This window comes from Barbus barbus (assembly GCF_936440315.1).
Source record: "Barbus barbus genome assembly, chromosome: 10".
NCBI lineage: Eukaryota > Metazoa > Chordata > Actinopteri > Cypriniformes > Cyprinidae > Barbus > Barbus barbus.
Genome location: NC_136738.1, coordinates 19781145 through 19806207, shown reverse-complemented (window position 1 = coordinate 19806207; position 25063 = coordinate 19781145). Strand labels below are relative to the sequence as shown.

Here is a 25063-nt window from a genome sequence, read left to right as displayed (position 1 = left end):
AGAAAGAAAGCCTCATCATCTTGCGCTCTCCAAAGTAATTTACATATAAAACCACTTTGAGACTGCATTTAATTTAAGTTTCATTTGGTTTACATTTGTAAGTATATACTAATAGACTGCAAAGTGTAGTTACCTTTTCATGTCGCTGCAGAGCAGTTGTCAGCCGGAAAAATAACATAGACCATAGTCGACGAACACACAATTGTGTGTGAATGCATGCTCTCTGCTCTTCTGCATAGCTGGATGGCAGCTCTATTTGGTGTGGCCTGTGGTGCATGGCAATTTTGTACTGCATTACAGTCAATACTGATGTCTCCATCTGAAATAAACATTGTCATTATCGGTATTCACAATGGATTAAATTACCTCAAGCTTCTCTATGACAGAGCTCAGCACAGTGTCTTATTGTGTAGGTAACAATGGCTGCGAGATGTGCGCGCCCAGCGTTTATCACTCTACCGCTGACCTGTAGAATAACTCTGGGTCTCCATTCTAACGTTTGGCAGAGTTCATGCTGCTACGTGACTGTGTGCTTGCTGTAAGCAAGTTTGCTCCTCAGGCCTTGAGAAGACAAAAGAGCTGCTCATGTATTTTCTTGTAAAGTAGATCGATAATACACAGAGGTACGCCATACGTTGGCGTTCGCGAGCTGACGTGGGCCTCGCTTGTCCAAGCACATGTCTATATATTTTAGTAGATCGTGAGAACATAATTCCTCACTTTGGACTCTGGAGGGACCTGTGGTAACGGACTGAAGCTGTGGCATACTATATTCCCATGCACAATGGTGCAATGGTGCATATTCCACTCAAGGCCAGGGCACCGAACTCATTATGGGGTCACGACGTCGTATAATGGAAGTTTAGTCAAGGCCACATGACTGAGAGAGTGTGTGGGTTGAAACCGTCAACCTGAGGACACGCACACGCCTTCCACAGCCCTTCGCTCACTCTTCATGAGGCTGAACCCAAGGACAGATGCCATTCAAACATCGCTCTCAGAATTCACATTCAAACCGCCAGAGCTCTCAATTAGTGTTTAGCTCATGAGAGCCACCTTGAGCAATTATGAGAGGAAAGGTGGGTTTCAATATGGCCCAGACGTACAATAAACAGGTGAAAGTGGGGGGTGATGGTGTTGGGCTCATGTCAACCTCATGTTCTCTCCATCTTTGTCTTTTCTTGCTTATGTTCTTTGTTTCCTTTTCGGTTTACTCTTTTGTTCATTATGAGCATCTACCAAGTCCTGAGAAAGCAGTGAAAACTGATTATTTTGTAATTGATTTTCGAATGTTAAATTACAAATTGTAGGTAAATATCCACCTCATCCAGCACTCCTTTTGTTTTCTGACTTATAACATATCCCGTTTCTGTTTAGTGTGAGAAACTACTGTAAACGATTCAGTGCACGAGTGAACTGTCTGAATGAATCAAACTGAATTGCAAACAATTTCCAACCTTTTTGCAAACCAGTTTGACCGTTTAGATAAAAAAAAAAGATTCATTTGTGATCTCGCTAGTTCATATTCTAAAAAGCTGATGGAAATGCATGACATGAAATATTATCAGGGAAAATAATTCTTATTTCAGTCTGCAGAAATCTCCATTGACACATTAAGGATTTGCTAAATATGGTCTATCAACACCCCTGGTCTCAAGTACCTTTTCATTGACAAAAAATTAGAAATATGATTCTTTTAACTCATATTTTTATGGATATCATGCAAAATTGTCATTAATTTTTATAAAAATTAATGACATTGTTACAACTATTACAATTGCAATAATCTACAACTAAAAACTATTGTGAGTTAAATTGACTCACCAAGATTCCTAAATTATGGAAAATCACTTTCTCTAAGACCTAATAGTAAATAAGGAATTTTATTTAATTTCAATCATTCATTCATTCATTATTTGAAGCTTTAAATACACGTGATGTGTCACCTCTGTATTTGAGAGCAACCACAAAAATAAATTGTGTTATATATTTCAATTATCTATTATCTATTTCTAATGATTGTTTTGGTCTGACTGAAATCTCTATTTTAAAGTGCATATAAAGGTATTGACTATAGCCAACATTATTTATTGTCATGAGCCAGCTGGGATTTTAATAAAAGCAAGGAGATAGGTAATGCAAAATTATTAGTAATTATCTCTTTAAAGAGTAAAGTAATTGTGTAAGTGTGCAGAGATCCTTAATGTGGCTTCTTCCATATTTATACGTGTACCGTAACTCACCAGCTCCCTACACTCTCCCTTTTTAAACTCTAAATTAAAGGTATATGGAAAAGCCAGGGCTTTCATCTTTCATCTTGTTTATGTGTGTACCTGTGAGCATGTTTGTGTGATTGTGTAATAGAGTGTGCGTGTGTGTGTGTCAAGGAACCAATAAACGACAACTAATAAGCAGGCCTCTTGCTCCCTCCACCTCAAGCACTAGGACCTTAGACAGCTCTCTTCCCTTGCTCTCTCTCCATCTCTCTCTCTCCGTCTCTCACTCACTCACTCTCTCTAACACCTGGCAAATATTATTCATGGCTACAAGGGCAGCATTTTTGAAAGGAGCAGTTCAAAGGCTTTGCCGCTGAGAGCAAAGTGAAGGTGTTTTTGAAAGACTGGAGTGCACTTTTACGTGTGCTGCAGAGCACAGGGCCATTTCCGCAGATGAAATGGTGGGGGGAAGGGTGGGCGGGTGTTTGCGTGCATGTGTTCAAGTGTCACGGTATGGACGGTGGCCATGTAATAATAATATGGAGCTGAGGAGACAAAAGGACATTATAATTTGTTTTCGGGAGCTTGAGCAGTTTAACTGTAACTGCATGGATAGCTGTGGGCAGCCCAGCTCAGCAAGAAAAAAAGAAAAAGCGTATTGTTCCCTCAGCCGTTCGGGATTGTGACCAGGCCGGCTTGGAAGTGAAACCAATCCTGCGCAGGGTTAACGAGCCAACAGCCCGCTGCTCATCAGGCCAGCTAATGAGTTCTCTCACGCAGCCCTATCACATGACCTCTAGGGTCACATGACCCATCAAGCCCTGTCTGCCTTTCCCTGAATCAACTGAATATTTCATTTAGCTGCAGATTAACACCAATCAATTAGTCATCAGAGCACGGGCCAGAATCAATTGCCTGGAATACCACACTCATAAAGAAGTTCAGGGGTTTAACCTGCAGTCTGCCCTACAGCGTGACTGTCACTGCCCTCTGTGAGATATTAGCCACGATGATGAACAGGATAGGGTTGCACCAGCCGTCCATAAGGTCTTACACCGAGGAAACTTCTCACTACTGTGAGAAAAACTTCTGTTTTTTTTAGCGTGAATAACATTTTAATAATCTGAAAACCCTTTTCCACTATAAACAACATTTTGTGGAACCATAGAATGGTTTCTATGGACTAAAAGTTTGAAAGACAAGACTTAGCCTAGCTTGTCAAGGCATAAGCTTTCCAGAAAGAAATGTGTAGTGTCATATTATGACATCTGTCTTCATTGATCCAATAAGCAGGTTTCAAATTAGCAAACAGCTGTTGAATAGCCATGGATTTAAGTTTATCTCATGGTTGCAGTTTTGGCACACAAATTAGGAGTCTATTGAGGCAAAAGTAAATTTTTTGTTAATAGCGAGAATTGAACCTTAAAATAAAGTGTGACCGAGTTACTATACATTTTTACATTGTGTCTAAGTAGTAAAGTTTTTCAGGAAATATATCTGAATGTGAGGGAGTGCACATAAACGTGTGTTGCCACTAAGAAGCTATTTTATTTTATAGACTTGCTTAAAGATTTATTCATTATTTGTAGATTTTTAATTTAAAAGTTGGGTTACATTTCAAGTAATTTGCATACAACTAAATATTTAAACGTTGCAAGTTGGCAACACAGGCAAACTGGTGAATTAGTAAAACGGTCTGATAAGTTGATATTAGTGGTATCAGTGGTTAAAACACCCCAGAAGTGGAGATTTTGGTGAATGCATGGACATGATGGACTGTGATGACTTGCAGGTGTCAAACATGAGAGCGATGGTGGAAAAAATTGCCTCTCATTTCCAGTAGTTTGCTGTTGAGTGCTTCTCCCCACTTATTTGTCAAGTTTGGTTACATAAGATGTGTGTATGCAGGCCGTCATTAACTATTTATGTTGAATTAGTGAGGTGACTGCTAAGGGTCAACAGCCTGACGTCAGGATTAAGTGTCACCTTTTTGCTGCTGGGCCGATCAGGTATCAGAGCTGTTTTCTCCGTTGCCCACGCATTCGCAAATCTGCTGCGTCTACTGCGTGTCTCTGGATAAACAAGAGAATGAAAGGACAAAGGCAGAATTAGGAGGAAAACAAATGTTTCTTCACCTCTCAGAGTGTAGTGGGGGTGTGAATATGTGATTTGATGGGATTATGTGGATTTTTAAGATGAGAGGGGGTGGACTCAAGCCTCCCCAAAATCTTTGTGTGTGTGTATGTATGCATGTTTTTTAACCTTGTCTTGTGGCACATGTATCCTGTGTTTTAACAAAGAATATGACATGTCTTAAACCCAAACATAAGAGAATGTCGGCATTACAGAAATCCCGAGAGACGGATTCTCCTCAGTATGATCCAGAGAAATGCCTTTTCAAATTAAAGACCCTGCCAGCTATATTGATTTGTCTGTTTTTCTTCTCCCAGAGGCACTTTTGTGAGATTTTTGCTCACCACAGGAAGTAATTTTGGCTAGAGGAATATCAGAGATACATAGATAGCTGATCTTCAAACAGTTTAAACTTTGTTCTTTAAGAATTTGATGCAGTCTGCTTGAACTTGAGTAATATACTGTAACTTTTAATGAACCCAAAAATATCGTAAATACTTTATTACTTCTGTATAATGAAATATTCTATACTCATATCCTATAGACCTTATGTAGCTCCGCCCCTTTTCAGCATTATGCCTTAGAGTTTGTACTTCCACAGTGTGAGGGTAAGGTAGTACTAATTTATGAATGAACTGCTCATTTAAAAATCTTCCTGGACTACTAACATTTGTTATTACATCTGCGTTGAACATTACAATGCACATGATAACTTTCATTAACTCCTCAATAAGTAAATCCACTTCACCTGCTAATTACTCTTCAATAGTGATTCTACAGAGATACCGGAAGTTCTAAATTCTAAAGATGGCTGCGCACTTGTTTCTCTGACGAATAAAGTCTTAGTCTGATGATACACAGGGCAACATTTTGAGCAATGTTGCTGGGCAACTTTGGGCAATATTGCCATCAGTGGGCAAGCAAGTGAGACACAGGGCCCACGACTGATGTATAGAAATTTGTATTTGGAAAAGTGCCCAAGCAAAATTGCTCAAAAAGTTGCCTTGTGTATCATCAGCCTAAATGAATATGGATGGGCACAATTTCAATATGAATGCATCCCTGATATGATAACCAATTAATTGTCTATATTGAAATTGTACACTATTTTGTCCAAAAAATTTAAATTTAAAATTTAAATTCAAATTTAAATTCAAATTTAAATCCAGTTTTAAATGCAACAAGTGAATGTAGGCATCACATTAGAATGTACAGTATGAACAATGGATATTAAGTTTTGAGATTTGCTAAAGATTATGCTTAAGTGTTATTCAGTTAATATTTTTTGAAAGATTAACACTCATTTAAAGTTAATCTAAATTAAATGAGCAGCACAAATATATAATATTGAGCTGAGAAAAATATTGAACTGATAACTGATAAAAAATCTGATAACTGATATGAAGCCACTATATTATGCATCCCTAAATATGGATATACATAATAATGACCAGCGGTATTGATACAGTACCAGCTCAGACAAAAATGATCTCCTGTGTGCGATTTCGCAGTGAAAGGCTGTTTGTATTTGTGATTCAGGCTGATTTACTGTGCCGAGTTTCTCAACGTTTTCTCATGGATGATAGAAGTGGTGTTGAGTATCCCATTCCCAGGCTGTTCTAGGGTGGTTACTGTCTATCTGAACAATAATGTGGGAACTGACTCTGAAATCTATCAGATAATGACCCATCTCTGTCAGAGGAGAAATTGCCAAGGAGTTTGCCTGCTTTTTGTGTGCGGCTTTCTAATTTCATGCTCTCTCCTTCCCCCTCTCTCCTCTCGAAATTCTCCTTAAAGTTTATCAGACATTACATGCAATAAAATTAACTTTATCCTGCACCAGCATGAATTTTACCTGTGCAGGTGTGCCATAACTTACCCTCAAATAGTCCCTCTTCTCCACTGAGCCGGAAGCTCCCAGGGGAGGTGATCAGGTTATTAAATATGAATGGGAGAAGGGAAGGGGCGGTATATATTCCCTTTAATTTTTGTGTATTATTAAGCAGGTGGCTGAATATGATAGCGCTGGCTGTCATGTCTTTAATTAGGGGCTATTTTCCGTCAGCTCGACTTACAGTGCAGCTCTGCTGTTCATCTGGAGTTCACACGGCCGCTGGCCACCACTTACTCATTTCATCCAGTCACTCCCACCAACCTCCCACCTGAAAAATAATGTACGTTTAAGTCAGCTTGCATTATTTTACAGGTTGCTATTCCCAGAAACTCATCTCATCTCATCTCATCTCATCTCATCTCATCTCATCTCATCTCATCTCATCTCCTATCCTATCCTATCCTATCCTATCCTATCCTATCCTTTGGTGGATATATAGTGCCATTTATAGCCATCCAGGATCAACTGATCTTTCTTACGACTTCTGGTGGTTTTAATAAGTCTCAACTGATCATTATTGAGGTCATTCTAATATTTTGGATGCCCATCTGCTATCATTTAATCTTTGGAGCAATCAATATCACAGTGCTGATTTTCCCACAGTGCCATTGGGGTGCCGGTTCAACACTTGCTCACAGGTTGTCACAACAGTTGAGAGTGATGGTGTTATTTTGTGGATCTTGCTGTTGTTTATTGCTCGGTTTGGGGTATTTCTAATGATTGTTGTTATTCAGCTAAATGAGGCAGCAATAATTAGCGTGCGACTGATAATTAGGCTCCACAGGGCTGTAAAAGAGCAGAGAATGTGTAGGGATAGCAGAATACAGGTGGACTATCTGACGAAACCAATATTATGTAATCCATTCATGCTTATTGTGCAAATGATCATATTTTGCAATGCACAGTATATCTTGTTATTATCCGATATTCTATTTGTTTTTCTGATTTACTGTATTTGTTTTCATTTATTGGTATTGGTCAATATTAGAAATGTAATATTTCATGCTCATTTCTACATTACCTCTGCCTTCAACTAACGCTAACCTATTAATCTTTAAAAACACTAGTAATTTAATAACTCATTTAATAATTTATTAACACCCCCGTTAAATGTAATCAACACTTGTAGAAATATAAAAAAATTTTTTAACACAAAATAGTACTGAACTTTAATATCAGCAATCTATTGTAACTCATTTATTGGCCATAGCATAAAAATAATTATTATCTTATCATATCAAACCGAATTCTGATATCTGATATGCATCCCTAATAACATAGTCAAGTCATCTGTATTTGATGTCCATTTTTTTTTTAAGGCCAGCAGGCAGCCATCCATTATAACTTATGGCCGCTGGGGAGTTTACAGTAAATAGTTGCTAGCTAGAAGCAGCAGGACAGTACAGATAAATTGCTGCAATATAACAGTAATGATGACATTGTTGAAGTGCTTGTCCCAGCAGGCAAAATACTGTTCTAAAGTCCAAATCACATGTGTAGCATTCCCTGACACTTACAACACTGCAGGTGAGTCTCCAGCGCGCTCAGTCCTACAGAGTCAAAGTGAGTTTTTTTTTTTTTCATTTAGCTGACGCTTTTATCCAAAGCGACTTACAATTGCTATATATGTCAGAGGTCGCACGCCTCTGGAGCAACTAGGGGTTAAGTGTCTTGCTCAGGGACACATTGGTGTCTCACAGTGGATTCGAACCCGGGTCTCTCACACCAAAGGCATGTGTCTTATCCACTGCGCCATCACCACCCCCCTGAGTTGCTTATGGCTTCGATATCGCATTAGATGGATTCAAATCACTCAGTGTCACACAGGCTCACTTTTAATGAGATGATTTGAACAAGTCTCTCCTCTCCTCTCCTTTCCTCTCTGCTCCTCTCCTCTCTTCTCTTCTCCTCTCCTCTCCTGCTCGCCTCTCCTCCCTCCTGCTCTCAACATTGTGTTGGTCTATCTGATCCTGGGCTCTTTTGTTGCTCTTTGAAAAGCCCGACCCGACACTCATTATTTTCTCCTTTATCTTCCTCTCTGACGCTCTGATTAGGGTGGTCGGGTTTGACAGTCGCCTCCACAGAGATCCTATCCATTACGCTGTCACCAGGGGCAGTGTGTGTGTGTGTGTGTATATGCATGGGTTTGTGAGTGATAGTATCTGTTTGTGTGTGTGTGTGTGTGTGTGAAGTCAGTGAAAGCACATGCACAGGATTAAAGAGGATGTATATATTTATGATATAAATATATACATCCTCTTATGTTTCTGTTAATCTACAGGTGTATTTGCTAGCATAACATCTGTGAGGACAGAAATATTAAACTGAAGGTTTTTATATTTGTTATTGTGAGAAGTTTAATTATTTAATAATTAATACAATTATATTTAATACATAAAATATGTATAATTGTTTGTGTTTCATGAATATAGATGGTGATACAGATATGGCATTTAATAATGTATCTATGAAGGCAGAACTGTAGAGAGGCAACGACAGCTTGTGTCTAATGCATATGTGTGTGTATATGAGAGGGAGTGTTTTGAAGGCTAAGTGTTCAGTGTCAACAAAAAAGTGTTGTGCGAGCATCAGGAGCCCATCTCCAGCTAATTACGCCAACCTCCTTGTTAATTAAATCCTCGTTAGAGGTGGAGGCAGAGAAGCTAATTAAACTGCTCTCTCCTTTCATAATTGCGGGATGATATAGAATCCGTATGCAGGACTGGGGGAAGCACCGTGATTCTTCAGTGTTGTTGTGGATGGAGTGAACGTGTTTGCTGTGCTAGTATTCTGGAGTGGAGGAGAGCAGACTGTGTGCTTTTGTTCAGTCTCTCTCACTCACTCTGCATCTCTCTATTGCTCTGTCTCTCTCTGGAGGGTTCTGCCCGCTCCATTGTGTCAGGAGGTGGAAAGGGAATAGGCAATATGAGCGCATGGCACTTTGCTGATGCAGCCAAACTATTTTGGGCTATCCTCTTGGCTGTCATTTGTTGTCAAATGACCTAGTCCTGAATCTTTTGTGTTGCTGTAATAATTGTGTGTGCGTGTGTGTGTGTGTGTGTGTGTGTGTGTGCGAATGTGTGGGAGAGCCAGAGGCAGGGAGTTGTCAGTCCTCTGTCGTGCGTGTCATGTGTTCCTGCCTCTTGTGTCCATATTTGGTTTATTTCCTGTCCTTGTTAAATGTAATCATTAGTTAATTCTTGTCCAGTAGTGTTCGTCTCGTTATCTATGCTTAACCTGTGTATTTATAGTCCTGTCTGAGTTTGATTTCTTCTGGTCTACTCGTTACTCCCCGGTGTTCCTGTCTGTGTCAGCCTTGCCTTGTCTTGCCCTGCCTTGATGTCGTCAGTAAAGACTATTATTTGAAGTTATATCCTTGTCTGCGTGTTCCTCCTCGTGTGTGCACCGTGACAGGAGTGAGAGAAGAAATACTACTTGAAATATTCATTAATTAGTTTTGTATAACAGGCAGTACAGAATTATATTCAGTATTATTTTGTAAATTATGAATGCACACACACACACACATATATGTATGCACAGTCTACACAGTATATTCTCTCTCAATAAATGGTACAAACAATTAAATATTTACATTATTTGTTAACTGACTGACTGAGACTTTGTGTGTTTGCTTGTACAATAGCTTTCAAAAGTTTGGGTTCAGTAATTGTTTTTCCTTTGCATTGGCATTCTTCTTCTTTTATTCAGCAAGGACACATTTATTTAATCTAAAGTGGCTGTAAGGGCATTCATAAAGTTACATAAGACTTTGATTTCAAATAAATGCTGTTCTTTTGAACTTTCCATTTATCAAAGAATCATTTTTTTAATATTAATATTTTTTTAATATTATTTTTTTATATTTCAATAATAAGAAATGTTACTTGAGCACCAATTCAGCATATTAGAATGATTTCTGAACGATCAAAGTTTTGCATGGCAGTGTATTTGGTCAGTGGCTGACCAAACAATGAATGACTCTTAAATTTTTCTGTATATACAGCAACAGACAAATCAAATAAAGCCTGTAAAGGTAACCGAAGTGAGTCCATTTCTCTCCTGCACAGAGTACGGAAGTTCTAAGCGGCCATGAATTATTATAATTTTTCTGTCTTGTTTTCTCGTGATCACGACTTAATTTTTTTGTGATCTCGACATAACGAAAGTTGTTTTGTCGTTATCACGACTTAATTTTCTCGTGATCTCGACATAACGAAAGTTGTTTTGTCGTTATCACGACTTAATTTTCTCGTGATCTCGACATAACGAAAGTTGTTTTGTCGTTATCACGACTTAATTTTCTCGTGATCTCGACATAACGAAAGTTGTTTTGTCGTTATCACGACTTAATTTTCTCGTGATCTCGACATAACGAAAGTTGTTTTGTCGTTATCTCGACATAACGAAAGTTGTTGATCTCAACGTAAAAACCGTTTTCTCACGACGTAATTGTAGCTATCGTGAGAAAATCAGGGTCGCTATATTGTCTTCGACGATAAAGTTGCAGACCCGACAGCCTCCTTCTCAACTGTCCAACACTTATGTGTAAGTCGTCAATCACTGACAGACAGAGCTATTTCAGTTTGAGTGAGTCCCTGATCAAAGTAAAAGCGAACACGATTATCCATGATGCTGCGATGATGCTGCTTCTATAGCATTTTCTCATGCCGAATACACAGAGAAAATTAAGTCGTGATAACGACAAAACAACTTTCGTTATGTCGAGATCACGAGAAAATTAAGTCGTGATCACGAGAAAACAAGACAGAAAAATTATAATAATTCATGGCCGCTTAGAACTTCCGTAGTTTTGAGACCCAGTCTGACTTTTGACCTTTTTTTTTTTTTTTATGTTTGACAATAATTCATTGATTACATAGCCACTGATCTGAATGTGTGTCATCATTAAATGATTACATTATATAATTTGGCTATATCATTTTTTATTTTACTTAATTTTAGACAAATGCATAAATAAGTAAAATATAATGGATGATTGAAGAAAATTCAGATACTTTTAAATACAGTTCCTACTGCCCACATACTACTAATCACTGTGGTGCAGGAAAACCTTTAATACATAAATAGATTTTAGGGATTTCAGTGTGTTTGTCTACCTGTGTATCTGGAATATATTCCTAGCAATATTAAAAGACCTTTGGTCTTTATGATTAAGCTGGCAACATGATGCGGTGTGTTTCATCTTTGGTTGACGACTCTATGCTGAACATATTCAGTTTCAGTCAGTTTGATGAATGAGAGACATCACTTCATACAACTGCCCCTTTTTAATAGCATATGATCTTTAAATAAAAGCTGTCCTTCTTTATCCATCTCTCTTTCAAATAAACCTCAGCCTCACGTTGGAGCCATTTTTGTGTGGGTTGTTTTCAGAGTTAGAAGACTCTTCCTCGTGTAATATTGTCCTTATATATGCATTGGTTGTGAAAGCCGTCTAAAGGATTGGCTGCTTTGTGGTAGCATGCTGTAATAATACAGGATTTTTTTTTTAGTGGACAGTGTAATGAGAGCATAATTTTATCACGAGCGTCAAGCTAAAGAAAAGATTATCATGGCGTTATACTGTAGCTGTAGAAATATTACGAGGCTTAAAGAACTGAGGGACGAAAGCAAGTATTTTATGCACTCATATTATAGCTGAACTTAAATTTACATTTACCCAGGATTTATGGTTTGTTTTTTTTAACATTTATTTTCTCGTCATGTGTAATGGTCTGAATGTCATTCACTCTTAAATTGCATTATCATAACCCTACAAAACAAAATATAACAAACAATGTTCACCTGACTTAATGGAATATGCATTTTGTGGCAAAGTAATTATCTGGGTTTGCAGGAAATAAATGTGTTCTTTTACTGGATGGGACTGAAATAAATTTAAACATTAATGGGTTCCTTGATTTGCATCAAAATAGTGGGTTATTGTCCCTCAGTGTGGGCTGATATTGGATGTGCATTTCTGTCGTTCCAAACCCTCACAATTTTAAAACGCACGGCAAAGTTAAATATGCTGATTAGAGGCCTTATCTGCGACATGGCCCATCTCATCACTTCTGTCAATGCCTGCTTCATTTAAAAAAAAATGCATTTTAAAAACCCAGAGTGGGTAATCGAATATAAGTGAATTAGTGGGTGGCTTTTTTTCTCCCTCCCACAATTTTAACCTCAGCCAGTTGGCAAAAAAAATAGCGGTAAGCAAAATTTAGTGGGGGCTTTTTAGAGGACCCGGCATCTTGAGGCATCAGGGGGCTCCTTAGAAGCTACTAGTCAATAGGAAACTTCACAACATAAATGAGAAGCGAGAGAAAAGAGAGAGAGAGCGAGGAGGGAAGAAAAGGGCAGGTGTAGGTAGGGGGCTTTGATCCACTCAGACCTCCTTTACAATGATGACCTCATTTCAAATGGTGGGAGCCAGGAGAGGGAGAAGGAGGCGCTCGACTGTTACGCACACACGCCACCGCACGTTCACACACTCAAAAAGTGGTGGGGTACCACGTTGACCCTTTCTCACGAAAAAAGGGACCAAAGAGCTTTAATTTGGCTCTGGGGAGGCCCCTGCTAAGGGACGGGCTGCTCCCTGTTCTCCTTAGGCTAAAATTGCGCCTCCTCCCCGGGGAGAGCAGGGGCATGGGGCAGAGTGAGGGGAAGCATGCTGGGTCATTGGCTGGTGTTGACTTTTTCGCTGAGAGGCTTTTCGGTGTGTGTTGTTAGCGTGTCAGCTCTAATTAGTGTTGTGTAGTGAGGGTTAAATGAGATTACACAGTCTTCAGACCCCGCTGCTCAGCTCATGGGCATGTTAAATAGCCATTTCACACACACACATACAATTCCAGCGTATTCCAGTCACTGACACAGTTCGGATGCTCAGAGTTTGATTGTGATTGTTAATTAAGTGATCTCTGACAGACCTCTGTTGTGCCAAGGGTGTACGGTTTTATTGCTGTTGTTAATGGATCAGATATTTGTTTAGACATTTTTCTAACCACAGTATTTTTAGAATTTCAATTAATTTAACCCATTAATTAGGGTTAATTATGTTTTTTGAGTTTTGTAAATACTGATCAATCTATCATGTTTCTTTTGAAATTTTGTGACTTTTTCCTCATTTAGGGTCATGGACATACCTGAAGAGTGTCGGCTCGTGTTGTGGAATATGGGTACAGCATATTGCTATTGTTTGACCTGTATATTTCTGCACAGAGGGTATTCACATCAATGCATCTGGCAGATGGTTTTATCCAAAGAGGCTTACACTGTATTGAAAGCGTACACTTTTATCAGTTCATGCATATTCATTTTGCTGGGAATCGAACCCATGATCTTGCGGTTGCTGACACTATCTACTGTTTAAGCTTCATGAAAGCACATTGAAGATTTACTTTTCCTCACTTCTATTTGAAACATTAAATTATTATTATTATTTTTTTTTTTTACAAATGCAATTTTTTTTGTTACAAATAAAACTGTTTAATATTCACAATTCATGAAGAAAAAGTTTAAAAATTGTTGTTAAATACACTTCCCAAAATCATGTCCTCATGTTTATTTTTTATAGAAGTATTAATGTTAAAGGTTCAATTTTTTTGTTTGTGTGTGAATTGTTTTGAATCCAATTAGGGCAAGTTTTAACGCCACCATAACAATCGTACACAGACTTTTAACCTCTTAGAGACACACGCATTTAACCCATTAGAGAACCACACAACCGATTAGAGGCTTTGCTTTTATTTCTGCAGGCCAAAACGCAGAGGAAGGGTGATTGGCGAAGTCACTGACATAGCAAATAATTCATATTTAATATTATTTAATGCATGAGTTTGGTGAGGCTATCTCACTCTTAATTTTCATTTAGCTGGGCGCAGTAATGAATGTATTGTAAGCCGCATTAGTCTCATGCTGAAAATCCTCATATTGAAGGATAACTTTTTCTGCCTGTGTGTATAATAAGATTAAGGTTATTAGGAGAGGTGTTAGCCATGACCCCATGAGGAGATGAGATGGGGGATTATGCCCCCTCCCTACTCGAAAATGAACTTTATTTCAGTACTTACATAGGGCAGCTCTGATCACACTTTCAAAGGCTACAAATGCACTTGTGGCTGATGATACAACTCTGTGTGATGATCTCATTTCCAGTGGCATGTTTCATAACACCAACCTTTTGTGTTCCGTTACAAAATAGCTGCATAACGCATTAAAAATGTCACCTAAAAGTGATGACATTTGTCTGATGGCTAAGAATGATGGCTCAAAGACTTGATGGACTCACATTCTTTTGTTGCAGAGCCTGAATGCTGTGGAATTTGGCATTAAGAGCAAATACAATTAGCTGAAACAAAATTACTTTCACCAACTAGGACCAATAAAATGAAATTCAAATTACTCACCTTAGTACCACACATAGATTTCAAAGCACTTTAAAGAGAGCCTTGGGAGAGTTTGCAGAAATTCCCTGACCCTAACAATAATTAGACAAGCAAAATACAATTTTGGCAAAACGTTTGACAGTTTTAAAAAGCGACCACATAGTTAAAACAAGTTAAAAGGAATTGAAATTCTGTCTTCATTTACTCACCTTCATGTCTGCTCCAAAGTTGAAACATTTTTGTCTATGCAATTAAAGTGACCAAAACTGTTTGTTTAACAACTATTTGTTCTTGTGTTCCACAGAAGAAAGAACATCACACAGGTGTGGGACGACATACGGGTGAGTCAATCATGTTTGGGTGAACTGTTGTTTTAAGATATGAAGGTGGAGTTTTTCTTCTAAAGAAAGAAATGGTTTGACCTCAGTATGAACTGTATTTAATATTATACAGCGTAAGGATTTCATATACTGAAAAGTTTGCTGCCTCCAAACTGGAGTACAGTTATGTCCAAGTTCTTAATGATGTGGAGCATCACATCATCACGACTCTCATGCTGTTTCTTCAGAGCAGCGAAGGCTGCAGTGGCTTTATCCGGCAGACCGGGGAGCGTCTGTGTAATTCTCAGAAAGTCAAGCATAGCATCCGTCACCAATAATAGGTACAGCTGAGAGCTCTGGTGCTAACAAGGCCTAAGTGGGAAAGTGGTTAACAAGGAAACCATCGCTCCGTCTCTCTAATGCCAGCCCCTTCTTTTCCTTCTTTTCCTTCCTCCCCCAACCAACAATCCCCCCTCTCCAACAGCCCTCCATCCACCGCATAGCAACCATTGTGCCTTTAGCTCGTACTGAAAATGACATGTTTACTCTTGACCAATAGAACTGTGCTATATTAAAAGACATAGCATTGAAATGCATTAGCGCCGTAAGATCCGTTCATCTTGCACTCTTTTCTCCATCATGAAATTTCTCTGACAATTTCTCTTTGCTTACATTTTCTTGTCTCTCACACTCTCTCTCTCTCTTTCTCTCTGTCTCACCCCTTTCCCTGTTAACATCCCCCTCATCTTCTTTGCCGTCCTCTCTCCCGCCTCTCTCTGCCTTTCTCTAGTGTTTGGGGGTCTTGCCTGATACCCATTAGCGTTAGGGCTTATTACCTGGGTAATGAGCGACACAGTGTCTAATTAACTGGGGCTTGGAGAAACTGACATCACTCCAGCCCTGGAGCTGCCACTGCCATTAGCAGAGCTCCTCTAAGTGATCTGTCTGTGGTCTGTTAAAACCATTACATTCATTATGGATCAATCAAAGGAAAAGGTGTTGCGGCTAATTGAGGAGTGGAACAATGCTTAAAATCTTGCCGTAATTGATGGGTAAAAAATGAAAATAAGAAAAACACCCCATCGATGTCTGGATAATGGGTATATACGCTCTCTGTGTGATGGATAGATTTTCTTGCATAATGGATGATTGGTTTCTGAGTGAACATCCTGTGTCTTTTAATGAAATTATCTTCAGCAATACCTTAACATGTCCAGTGAGTAGAGCTGCAGCATTATTTTAAGCTTAGTCAAGTTAACTTTTCTTTGCAGATATTCCTAGAATGTCCTGTATAAGTATAAACCATAAGTATAAACGTTTCGCAGTAAATTACACATTGTTGCAGTTTGAGTCATTTAGAAGGTTTTGGATCTCATAATAATAATAATAATAATAATACAATTCATAATTAATATATTTTATTATTATTATTATATTTTGTATTATATTTATTTTAAAATTTAAATTAGACATTGTTGCAACTTGACTCATTCAGAAATATATAATTTTGTACATTATATCAACAATAATAGCAATACCCATAACCAAATATAATCATCATAAATGATTTAAAAATTATTATTCTTTACATTCTTATATTTGATTTCTTTAGAATAAGAATATGGAAGATTTAATAAACCTTTACACTGACCATTTGCTGTGATGCATTTACAAGTTGTAATACTGAAAATGGGCCAAATGTCCAAACTGTCAAACTTGATACAAAGTTTTGCATTTTATAAAAACAACAATAATAGATTCAAGATTCAAGATTTTTCATTCGTCACATACACAATTATACAGAGTATATCCAGCAGTGAAATGTAAGTAGTAGCATTAGCAGCAGCAGTAATAATAATAATAAGGCATATACATTATAATAAAATATTGTTTGTATATTTTCATTATGTATTTTATTTATTTTTTCAGAATAAAGAATATGTAAGGCTTAGTAAACATGTGCACTGACCATTTGCTGAAAATTAATACTGAAACATTCCTTACCAAGTGTCCAAACTGTTTTTAGAGAAATGTCTCTTCTTTCTTTCTTTTTTTTTTTTTTCATTTGGGACATCCAAATTCTCTCCGCCACATTTTATCTTTAATTTGAGAGATTTGGTAAGTTAGCACAACCAAGGCTGGTGAAGTTGATGTATTTGATGGCAGGCTTGGAGAGGAAAGGAGGACCTCTTTGGACTTAAAAGCCCCCACACGCTTTTAGATTTGACCCCACAATTTTTCTTCCCTTTTGGTCTCATGGCCTCATCTCTCTCTCCTTTTTTTGTGTCTTAAAACATACGAGGCAGCAGACAGCTCTGGACAGAGATATGAGGAGCCTTCAAAGCCATGTTGTGACTGCTGTTTCATCTCAGTACAAAGGGTTATGCCGAAATGTGTTCCGCCTTTCAGTATATTTTGCATTTATGCTAATGATGCATAAATCAACAGGGTGCTTTTCCACCATATGAATCTGTAAACAGACCGAGGAAGTTATGCCATCAAACATAATTTCATTTTTACCATGAGCTGCTTTCCTGAATCTTTTTGACATGTTGACTACAAGTTCAGATATTTTCTGTGATTAAAATCATTTCATTTTTTAATTTTATTTCCTACTACTTTTTTTCCAGTAAACTAATGGCTTCAGCATAACCTTGTAAAATAATTCAAGCAGATCGAGTTTGCCTTGGGAGTTAATTTAACACTGATAAAACTTGATGAATTGAGTTACCATTCAATTAAACTAAATGATCGGCAAACATACGTGACTTCACTCAAACTAATCCTCATAATGAGAGCGTAATTGCCTAAAACAAGCAAATAATTCCACCCAGCAGAGCGATATCGACAAATACTAATGAGGCCTGCTAGTGAAGGTTTACTGTGTTTGTTTACACAGGAGAGCGAGAGAGCCTGGGAAGAGCTGTGGCAGAGGGGAAAAAGGCTGGATTATTTGTTATTACGTGTGCCAAGTGTTTAATGCAACAGATTGGACACAATAGTAGAGGCAGAATCAGCTGCATATGAGTCCTCCATTATCCTGAAGTTGGGAGACAGATTGCTGCCGTAAGCAACACAGACAGGCTTGACACCTCCTCGCCGCTCTCCCGCTCATGCCACCACTGGGGAGAGGAAACCTGATTAACCGAGCTGTGCTAATAGAGAGAGGAAATTAACACAGCGGTATCCTGGTGCAGGAGAGCTATACTCAGAGAGGGGTGTTTAACCACTGGCAGCCAGAAAAGCCATGGTGAGAGATTAATGAACTGTGCAGTGATGGAGCTCAACAAGTCTCTGTTTGGGGCTAATGATTCGGTGAAGACACTGCACACACTATGGTGCTGGATAGTGCTTTCCTCCGCCGCCGAGCTCCAACGAACATTTCGGCATAAAATTGAGGGCAGTTAGACATGGATAAACCATGCCTGTTGCCATGTAATTACTTTTTATAACACTGTTCATTATATGCTAGAGCGTAATGCTATTCAGTATATTCATTGCCTTTTGTTGTTGGGTTAAATCTGTGTAAATATGTGTAGTTCCTATCAACATGTTGAAGTTCGTCCCGTGTTTAATATGTATGAGGGAGAGAGAAATGAATTCGATTGAGTGTGCAGAATCAAAGTGACTTGCGAACTGACTCAGTGTCTGAGCGTGATGGTTTGACTCTCCCGCAGTGCTTGCCTTTAGGTATTCACAAGTGACAGGCTTTCTTTTCATTTGGTATCATGAGGCATTTGATAAAGTCTAGACGGTCTAGAGTATTTCCTTAAAGTGGTCATTACAGCATTTAACTTGAGGCCAAGGGAGAACCTGCTTGGAAAAAAACGGTATTGGATATTTGCTGCTGATGGAAGGACTTTTCATGCTTCATGTTTTTGGAGTAGTGAGATGGTATTTGCAGTCAGGTTAAATTGGTTTGTGGAATAGCGGTTTAAATGTTATCTTGCACATGCAGCACGCACATGTGTTGTGTGTTAGCCTTACTGATTCCCAGTACTTTATTCTACTTGAATGAGCATCGCCGTGGCTTTGAAAAGTTGTGAATTTTGATGGCCGGAGGGAAACTGAAAAGATGCCCAGAGTATTAAGAGAGGACAGGTCAGCACTAGACCGGAGGCAATGTAAAAGTGTGCCATCAGATGGCAATGATGTGTCTCTGAGTTCATGTAAACTACAAATCAACAGCTTTCCACTCTATGAAAGCCTGTCAGAACCATGTGGTGGCAAGCTGCTGCTGCTGCCGCTGCCCAGAACCCTTGAATGGCATCAGAAGGCTGTTAGAAACATGTTTGTGGCTTATATCTTACAGTTACGGAATATATACACTATTTTGACAAAGTTGTGCCTGTAGTTATAACAAGTGTTAACTGGAATATTTTTATTTTTTATTTTTGTAATTTTATTATGCATTATTCTAGTTTAAGTACAAAAATGTGGGCTGTCTGCTAGATATTGTTTGATTGAATTATTAAATTATTTTATAAAATAATGAAAATATACATTAATAAAAAAAATATGATATTAAGTTAACTTCAATCAGTATGTAAAGGTTATGTCAAATAAAAATGTACACATATTTTAATGGCTGCACTATGTAAATATCACTAGTCTTTTAAATACACTAATATAGCACAAAATACATGTTAGGCCAGGCTGTGACAGGGTGCCCCTGCTTTGTGTCTGTGTTCACCAAAGGGGCCTGAAAAAGTTTGGAGACAGGGATCATGAAGACAACAAACTTTTCAGGACAAGACTGTATGCACAGCAGACTTGAATGTGGCAAAATAAAATGTTTGTAAAAACGCTGTAAAATGTATTTATGCATTATAGTCTACAGTATATAGTCTGCTTTTTTTCCATGTCAGCGGTAAGTAGCTAAAGTGCTCTCTTTTACGAATATCCTTCAATCCTGACGAATTGCATGTTTAGGGAGAGTGAGAATGACCGGGTTAATTAAAGTTATTGAGCGTAATGCAGCAGGGGCGATGGGGGCAGACTTTTGTGCTGATGTCGGAGTGAAGGCTCCAGAGCGTTTTTCGGTGATGCTGCCGCCGGGTCCGTTCCAAAAGTTCGTTTCCAAGGAGGAGAGACGCCTCGCGCCAGGACTCCGCCCCCTTCTCCTGAATGCGCGAGCAGCTGCTTTCAAACCCAAATGCTCAATTCCATTCATCCTCGAGAGGGAACAAAAAAGTGGCTATTTATTAGAATACTTGTTTTGTATTGTTCCGCGTCACACAAAAGGGGCTTTATTATGTAAGAAGGAACCCTTTCGCCGGGAGAAACAATAACTTGAAATTGTCTTTAGAGTCTATAATAAATTTCATTTTCTTGTCTCTCTCCTCAGTGTGTAGTGAGTGGTGGGACTGGGAGCTGGGTATGGCTGGCCTTGGCACACTAAGTGTAGATTTTAGCAAGGATGGCGGTCTGGCGAGTGGCTTTTGGCTGGGTTAAGACAGCGATAGAACCGGTAAGGACGATTTTACATCACTGCAGATGAAGGACAGTGCAACGTAAGTTTATATAGCTTTAAAAACAAGATTTAGATGGATATGCATTCTCTTCTGGGGAAAGTCTTACTTTTGGATATTTTAACAAATTATAAATTAATGTTCTCGTCTCGAAACGTGATTCATTGATGTCTCAGTATTAGCGGGATAGAAGTTCGGTGCGTTAACTGCGCCATAAAGCCTGTTATCAGTTTTACAGAGCTTGATCTCATGATGTCTGTAACTGTAGCCCAACTCGGATAAGAGACATTAACGCGATTTTATTTCATTTTTTAATTTTTTTCCCAACGACGGTCCGCAGATGTATTTTAGTCGGTCCAGTTTCGGCAAAGTCGCATTTTACCGGAACACTTACAAATAATTATCTAAACACTTTAACACGCGTTCGTGTTTACAGCATTAGCTCGAACAATTCTTGATGGAAGTCAGCCAGTTTGGACCGATAAGCTTTTTTCTTTTTCGTTTTACATTTGCATCTTCAAAAGACAACCTGCAAGGGCAAACTAGCTCACTGCTCCGTAAATTTGTATTTTTATATAAATCATCTTTAAATAAAGTTTAGAAGTTTGAATTTTAATTAAATTAATTAAATATCTATAGGCCTATTAAAATGTGTGCTCCAGTGTCTGTTCATATGTAGCCTATAATGCCGATTAAACGTATTGTCTCAGTTTTTGTTCCCTGTAAAAATAAATAAAAACTTAGGTCGTGTGACGAAAATAACTTTTAGTTGGAGTTTTGATCAACAGATTGTCACAATCGTTTGTTTAACAGGATATCATTTTCAAGCGTCTATAAGCCAACGTATTACCACAGCCCTCGTCAAGACAAGAAAAGCCACACAAAGGGTTTAAACAATCAAAATAGGTTAAACAAGGCTACAGCAACAAACAAGTTTAGCACGCTGTAATTTTAGTGAAACACTTTCCTGTTAATGAACAGTTACACACACACACTGAAGAAGACCTGAACTGCAAATATTAAAATTATTGTTTTATTAAATTGGATATTTTTAATACTCAATTCCTATTTCGCTTATTGATATTTTGGGATCATGAATTACATAGAGCAGGTTATATTCCCGTCCCCTTGTTCCATCCCCCATCCCCTAAATAATGTTTCGTGAGCTGGACGATCGCAAACACCTGTGACAACTGTTAAGCTGTCACTTCATTTTTACTTTTAGGTTTGTTTCGTTCTTTTTCAAATAAGACGGACATCTCTGTAATTTTTGACTAGTCGTATGTGCACGTGCGCTAACAATGCCCTATTGCCCCCAGCGCGCGCAAAACAAAGACTCTGTGAAGAGCGCGACACTGGAGCAAAATGAGAACTGACAAGGTACGTTGTTCCAGGAGGGTCACAATGTGGTTTAGCGCTCTAATCCGAAGGACAATTAAATGTATTAAATAACATAAAATTATTGTTATTAAATCTGCATAATCTTCACCATAAAACCAACAAAACATTTTGAATGATCATGACAACATTTTGAAATAAATTTAAATTTACATTTTAAGGTTAGCTTATATGGCACATTTTTAAACAGTCAAATAATATAATATACTATCTAGGCTACTAAAATAAGTAGTATATAATTATGGGTAATAATAGTGGAGTTTGCTGTGGTGTGGGCATATTTGAAACAAAACGCATAGGCTAAATAAACAATGTTAAACCTTTCATATTTATTAATGTGCCATGTTGAGTAAGCTACTTTTAATAAAATGATTGCATTTCTCAAAATATTAATGTTTTTTTTTTTATTAAAATACATAACACAGAAAATAATTATTTTATCAAGATAAAATCAGTGGCTAGACACCATGACTGAGTAAATGAAAAACCATAGGCTATCTAGACTGTTGTTACGTGAGAAATTGAAAAGCCCTTATCTTTTGTCAAAACATGTTTTTGATTATTTGATAGGCTATAGTAGCCTATCGTTCTTGTCACATATTCAAAAATACGACAGCGTTCCTACAGAATATATATTCAAGTTTTTTATCTTATGCAACTTAAAATCAAACTTAATAGCAAAATAATAGTTTTGACTCGTGTTTCACGAACAATTTTTGGGTCGGTCATGCGATTGTATCACATCTTTGCTCTAGTTAAATAAAAATTACAGTCTGGTTTTCTTTCAGTTTCTATGTTGCCTTTTTATTTCGAGATAACTTTAGAGTTTCAGAGTTTCCTATATATGCCAATTTACAGTCATCTTATTTACACGCTTCAAAATCTTAGCAGTGCACCACCAGACGGCAGTGTCTTCGATTTAGGAACCTCTGTTTTAAATCATGTTGTTTACCTCTTAAAATATAGTGGTTTTCATATTCTTTCACATTATAAAGTTCTTAGTGGGAATTGTGTGTGTTGATTATGTTTACCAAAAAGATGTATAATTGAATGCGAGGTGAAATGACGGTCGTTTTATCCTATTGACTTTTTTTGACATCCTATTTTACAACGTGCACTTATGAAAAATTCATTTCGACTGATTTTTTTCCTTACTCCCAGACATTCAGCATGCAGAGAACGGTATCAACATAGCTGACAAGTAGTTGGCTACCCTACAGCCTACACACAAATATTTGGCAAGACGTCACGAGTGGGGCATTGGAGCTATTACAGATATTATAAAGAATTAGATCGTATCTTGTAATGTCATCTAAATGGATAAAATCTATCATTTGTCCTCTTGTTCATTTATTGCAACCATTGAAGAGGCTCAAACTGCTACCTCAGTATTTACTCTACTTTAGAGGGGGCGGTGTTGACCCTCCGCGCACCCCGCCTACTAGTTCTTTCCTCTTTGTCGACGTCACTCGACCGAACTCCATGCAAATCGCTCCTCACTGCAACGCCATTGGCCGCTCGCTCATTTTAATCGCTGTCAAAACGCATCATATGGCCGCCGCTTTAACTAACTCTTCAACTCCACTAGGAAAAGTAACTCAAATGCACGTTCAATTAAAGTGGATGTGAAACAGCAGTCGGACACGACACTAAACAGGCTACAGGAGCAAAAAGAGACCCCGAGACTAACAGCGAACGCTTGGGAATAAGCTAAATTCCACATTTCTCCGGAGCTCCACGGGCTCGTCAGTCACCTGCTTCAAGCGCGGACTACAGAGCGCCGAAAGTTCATGCTTTTTCTCTGCTAGCTGAGAACTTCTAAGCCACTTGAATGTATAGCATGATGATGGAAACGGACCTTCATTCCCCGGGACCCCAAACCAACACGAATCCGGGGCAAACGGGTCCAAACTCGGGGAGCAAAGCCAACCAAGACCGTGTAAAGAGACCCATGAACGCTTTTATGGTCTGGTCCCGAGGCCAGCGGCGAAAAATGGCTCAGGAGAACCCCAAAATGCACAACTCTGAAATTAGCAAAAGACTCGGTGCTGAGTGGAAGGTGATGTCAGAGGCTGAAAAGCGGCCCTTTATTGATGAGGCGAAGCGGTTGCGCGCCATGCACATGAAGGAGCATCCGGATTACAAATACAGACCGAGGCGCAAAACCAAGACCCTGCTTAAAAAGGACAAGTACTCGTTGGCTGGCGGCTTGCTCGGCGGCGCGGGTGGCGGGGTCGGGATGAGTCCTGCAGGGGTCGGCCAGAGGTTGGAGAGTCCCGGGGGTCACGGAGGCTCGGCCGGCGCTGGCTACGCGCACATGAACGGCTGGGCGAACGGCACGTACTCGGGCCAGGTGGCCGCCGCGGCGGCAGCGGCTGCGATGATGCAGGAGGCGCAGCTCGCCTACAGCCAGCACCCAGGCAGCGGGTCTCACCATCACCACGCTCATCACCATCACCCGCACAACCCTCAGCCCATGCACCGCTACGATATGACTGCTCTCCAGTACAGCCCCATCTCGAACTCCCAGAGTTACATGAGCGCTTCTCCATCCGGCTACGGTGGGATATCATACACGCAGCATCAAAACTCCAGCGTCGCTTCTTCTGCCGCCATCGGTACGCTGAGCTCGCTCGTCAAGTCCGAACCCAATATAAGCCCTCCGGTCACCACACACTCCCGAGGCCCCTGCTCCGGAGACTTGAGAGAGATGATTAGCATGTATTTACCGACCGGCGAGTCCGGGGATCCGTCTGTGCAGAGCAGACTGCATGCCTTACCGCAGCACTATCAGAGCACAACTGCCGGAGTAAACGGAACTGTCCCACTGACGCATATTTGAAAGAGCTGATGGAAAGTGATGGGTAACGCGCATTCAGAAACACTCCACCAAAAATATTTACCTCTTTTTTTAGATTGTCATTGAACTACTTTTGTACAGAATGTTTTATGATGTTCTTGTAAATTAAAGGTAAATATTGTTTCGATTGCAGTTCGGAGAGAACCTGAGATCTTATCAAATGTATCACTTTCAGTGAAACATTGCTTAAATATGACGTCTTTAAAAAAACATTCTGACAGCGTTTCTGGCTACGCCAAGAAATATGCTTCATACTGTTATTCTTTAAATATTTAAGTTTCTGTGCAAATTGACCTTTGAGTTGATAATAACAAAAGTCTAGCGTGAATAACTCAATGAAATGTTTTTGAGAGCCCATAAAGAGTTTCCTGCTTATTACAT

General features: G+C 38.9%; 1 protein-coding gene across 1 annotated transcript; it reads left to right on the top strand.

Annotated features, from left to right (window-relative positions):
• Positions 1-23653: 23653 nt before the first annotated feature.
• LOC306875879 (transcription factor Sox-1a-like) lies at positions 23654-24664 on the top strand (the record flags this gene model as incomplete). The annotated part of the gene is made up of 1 exon (XM_079426638.1): positions 23654-24664. The coding sequence occupies one exon, from the start codon at positions 23654-23656 to the stop codon at positions 24662-24664; it is 1011 nt and encodes a 336-aa protein (XP_079282764.1).
• Between the last annotated feature and the right edge of the window lie 399 nt (positions 24665-25063).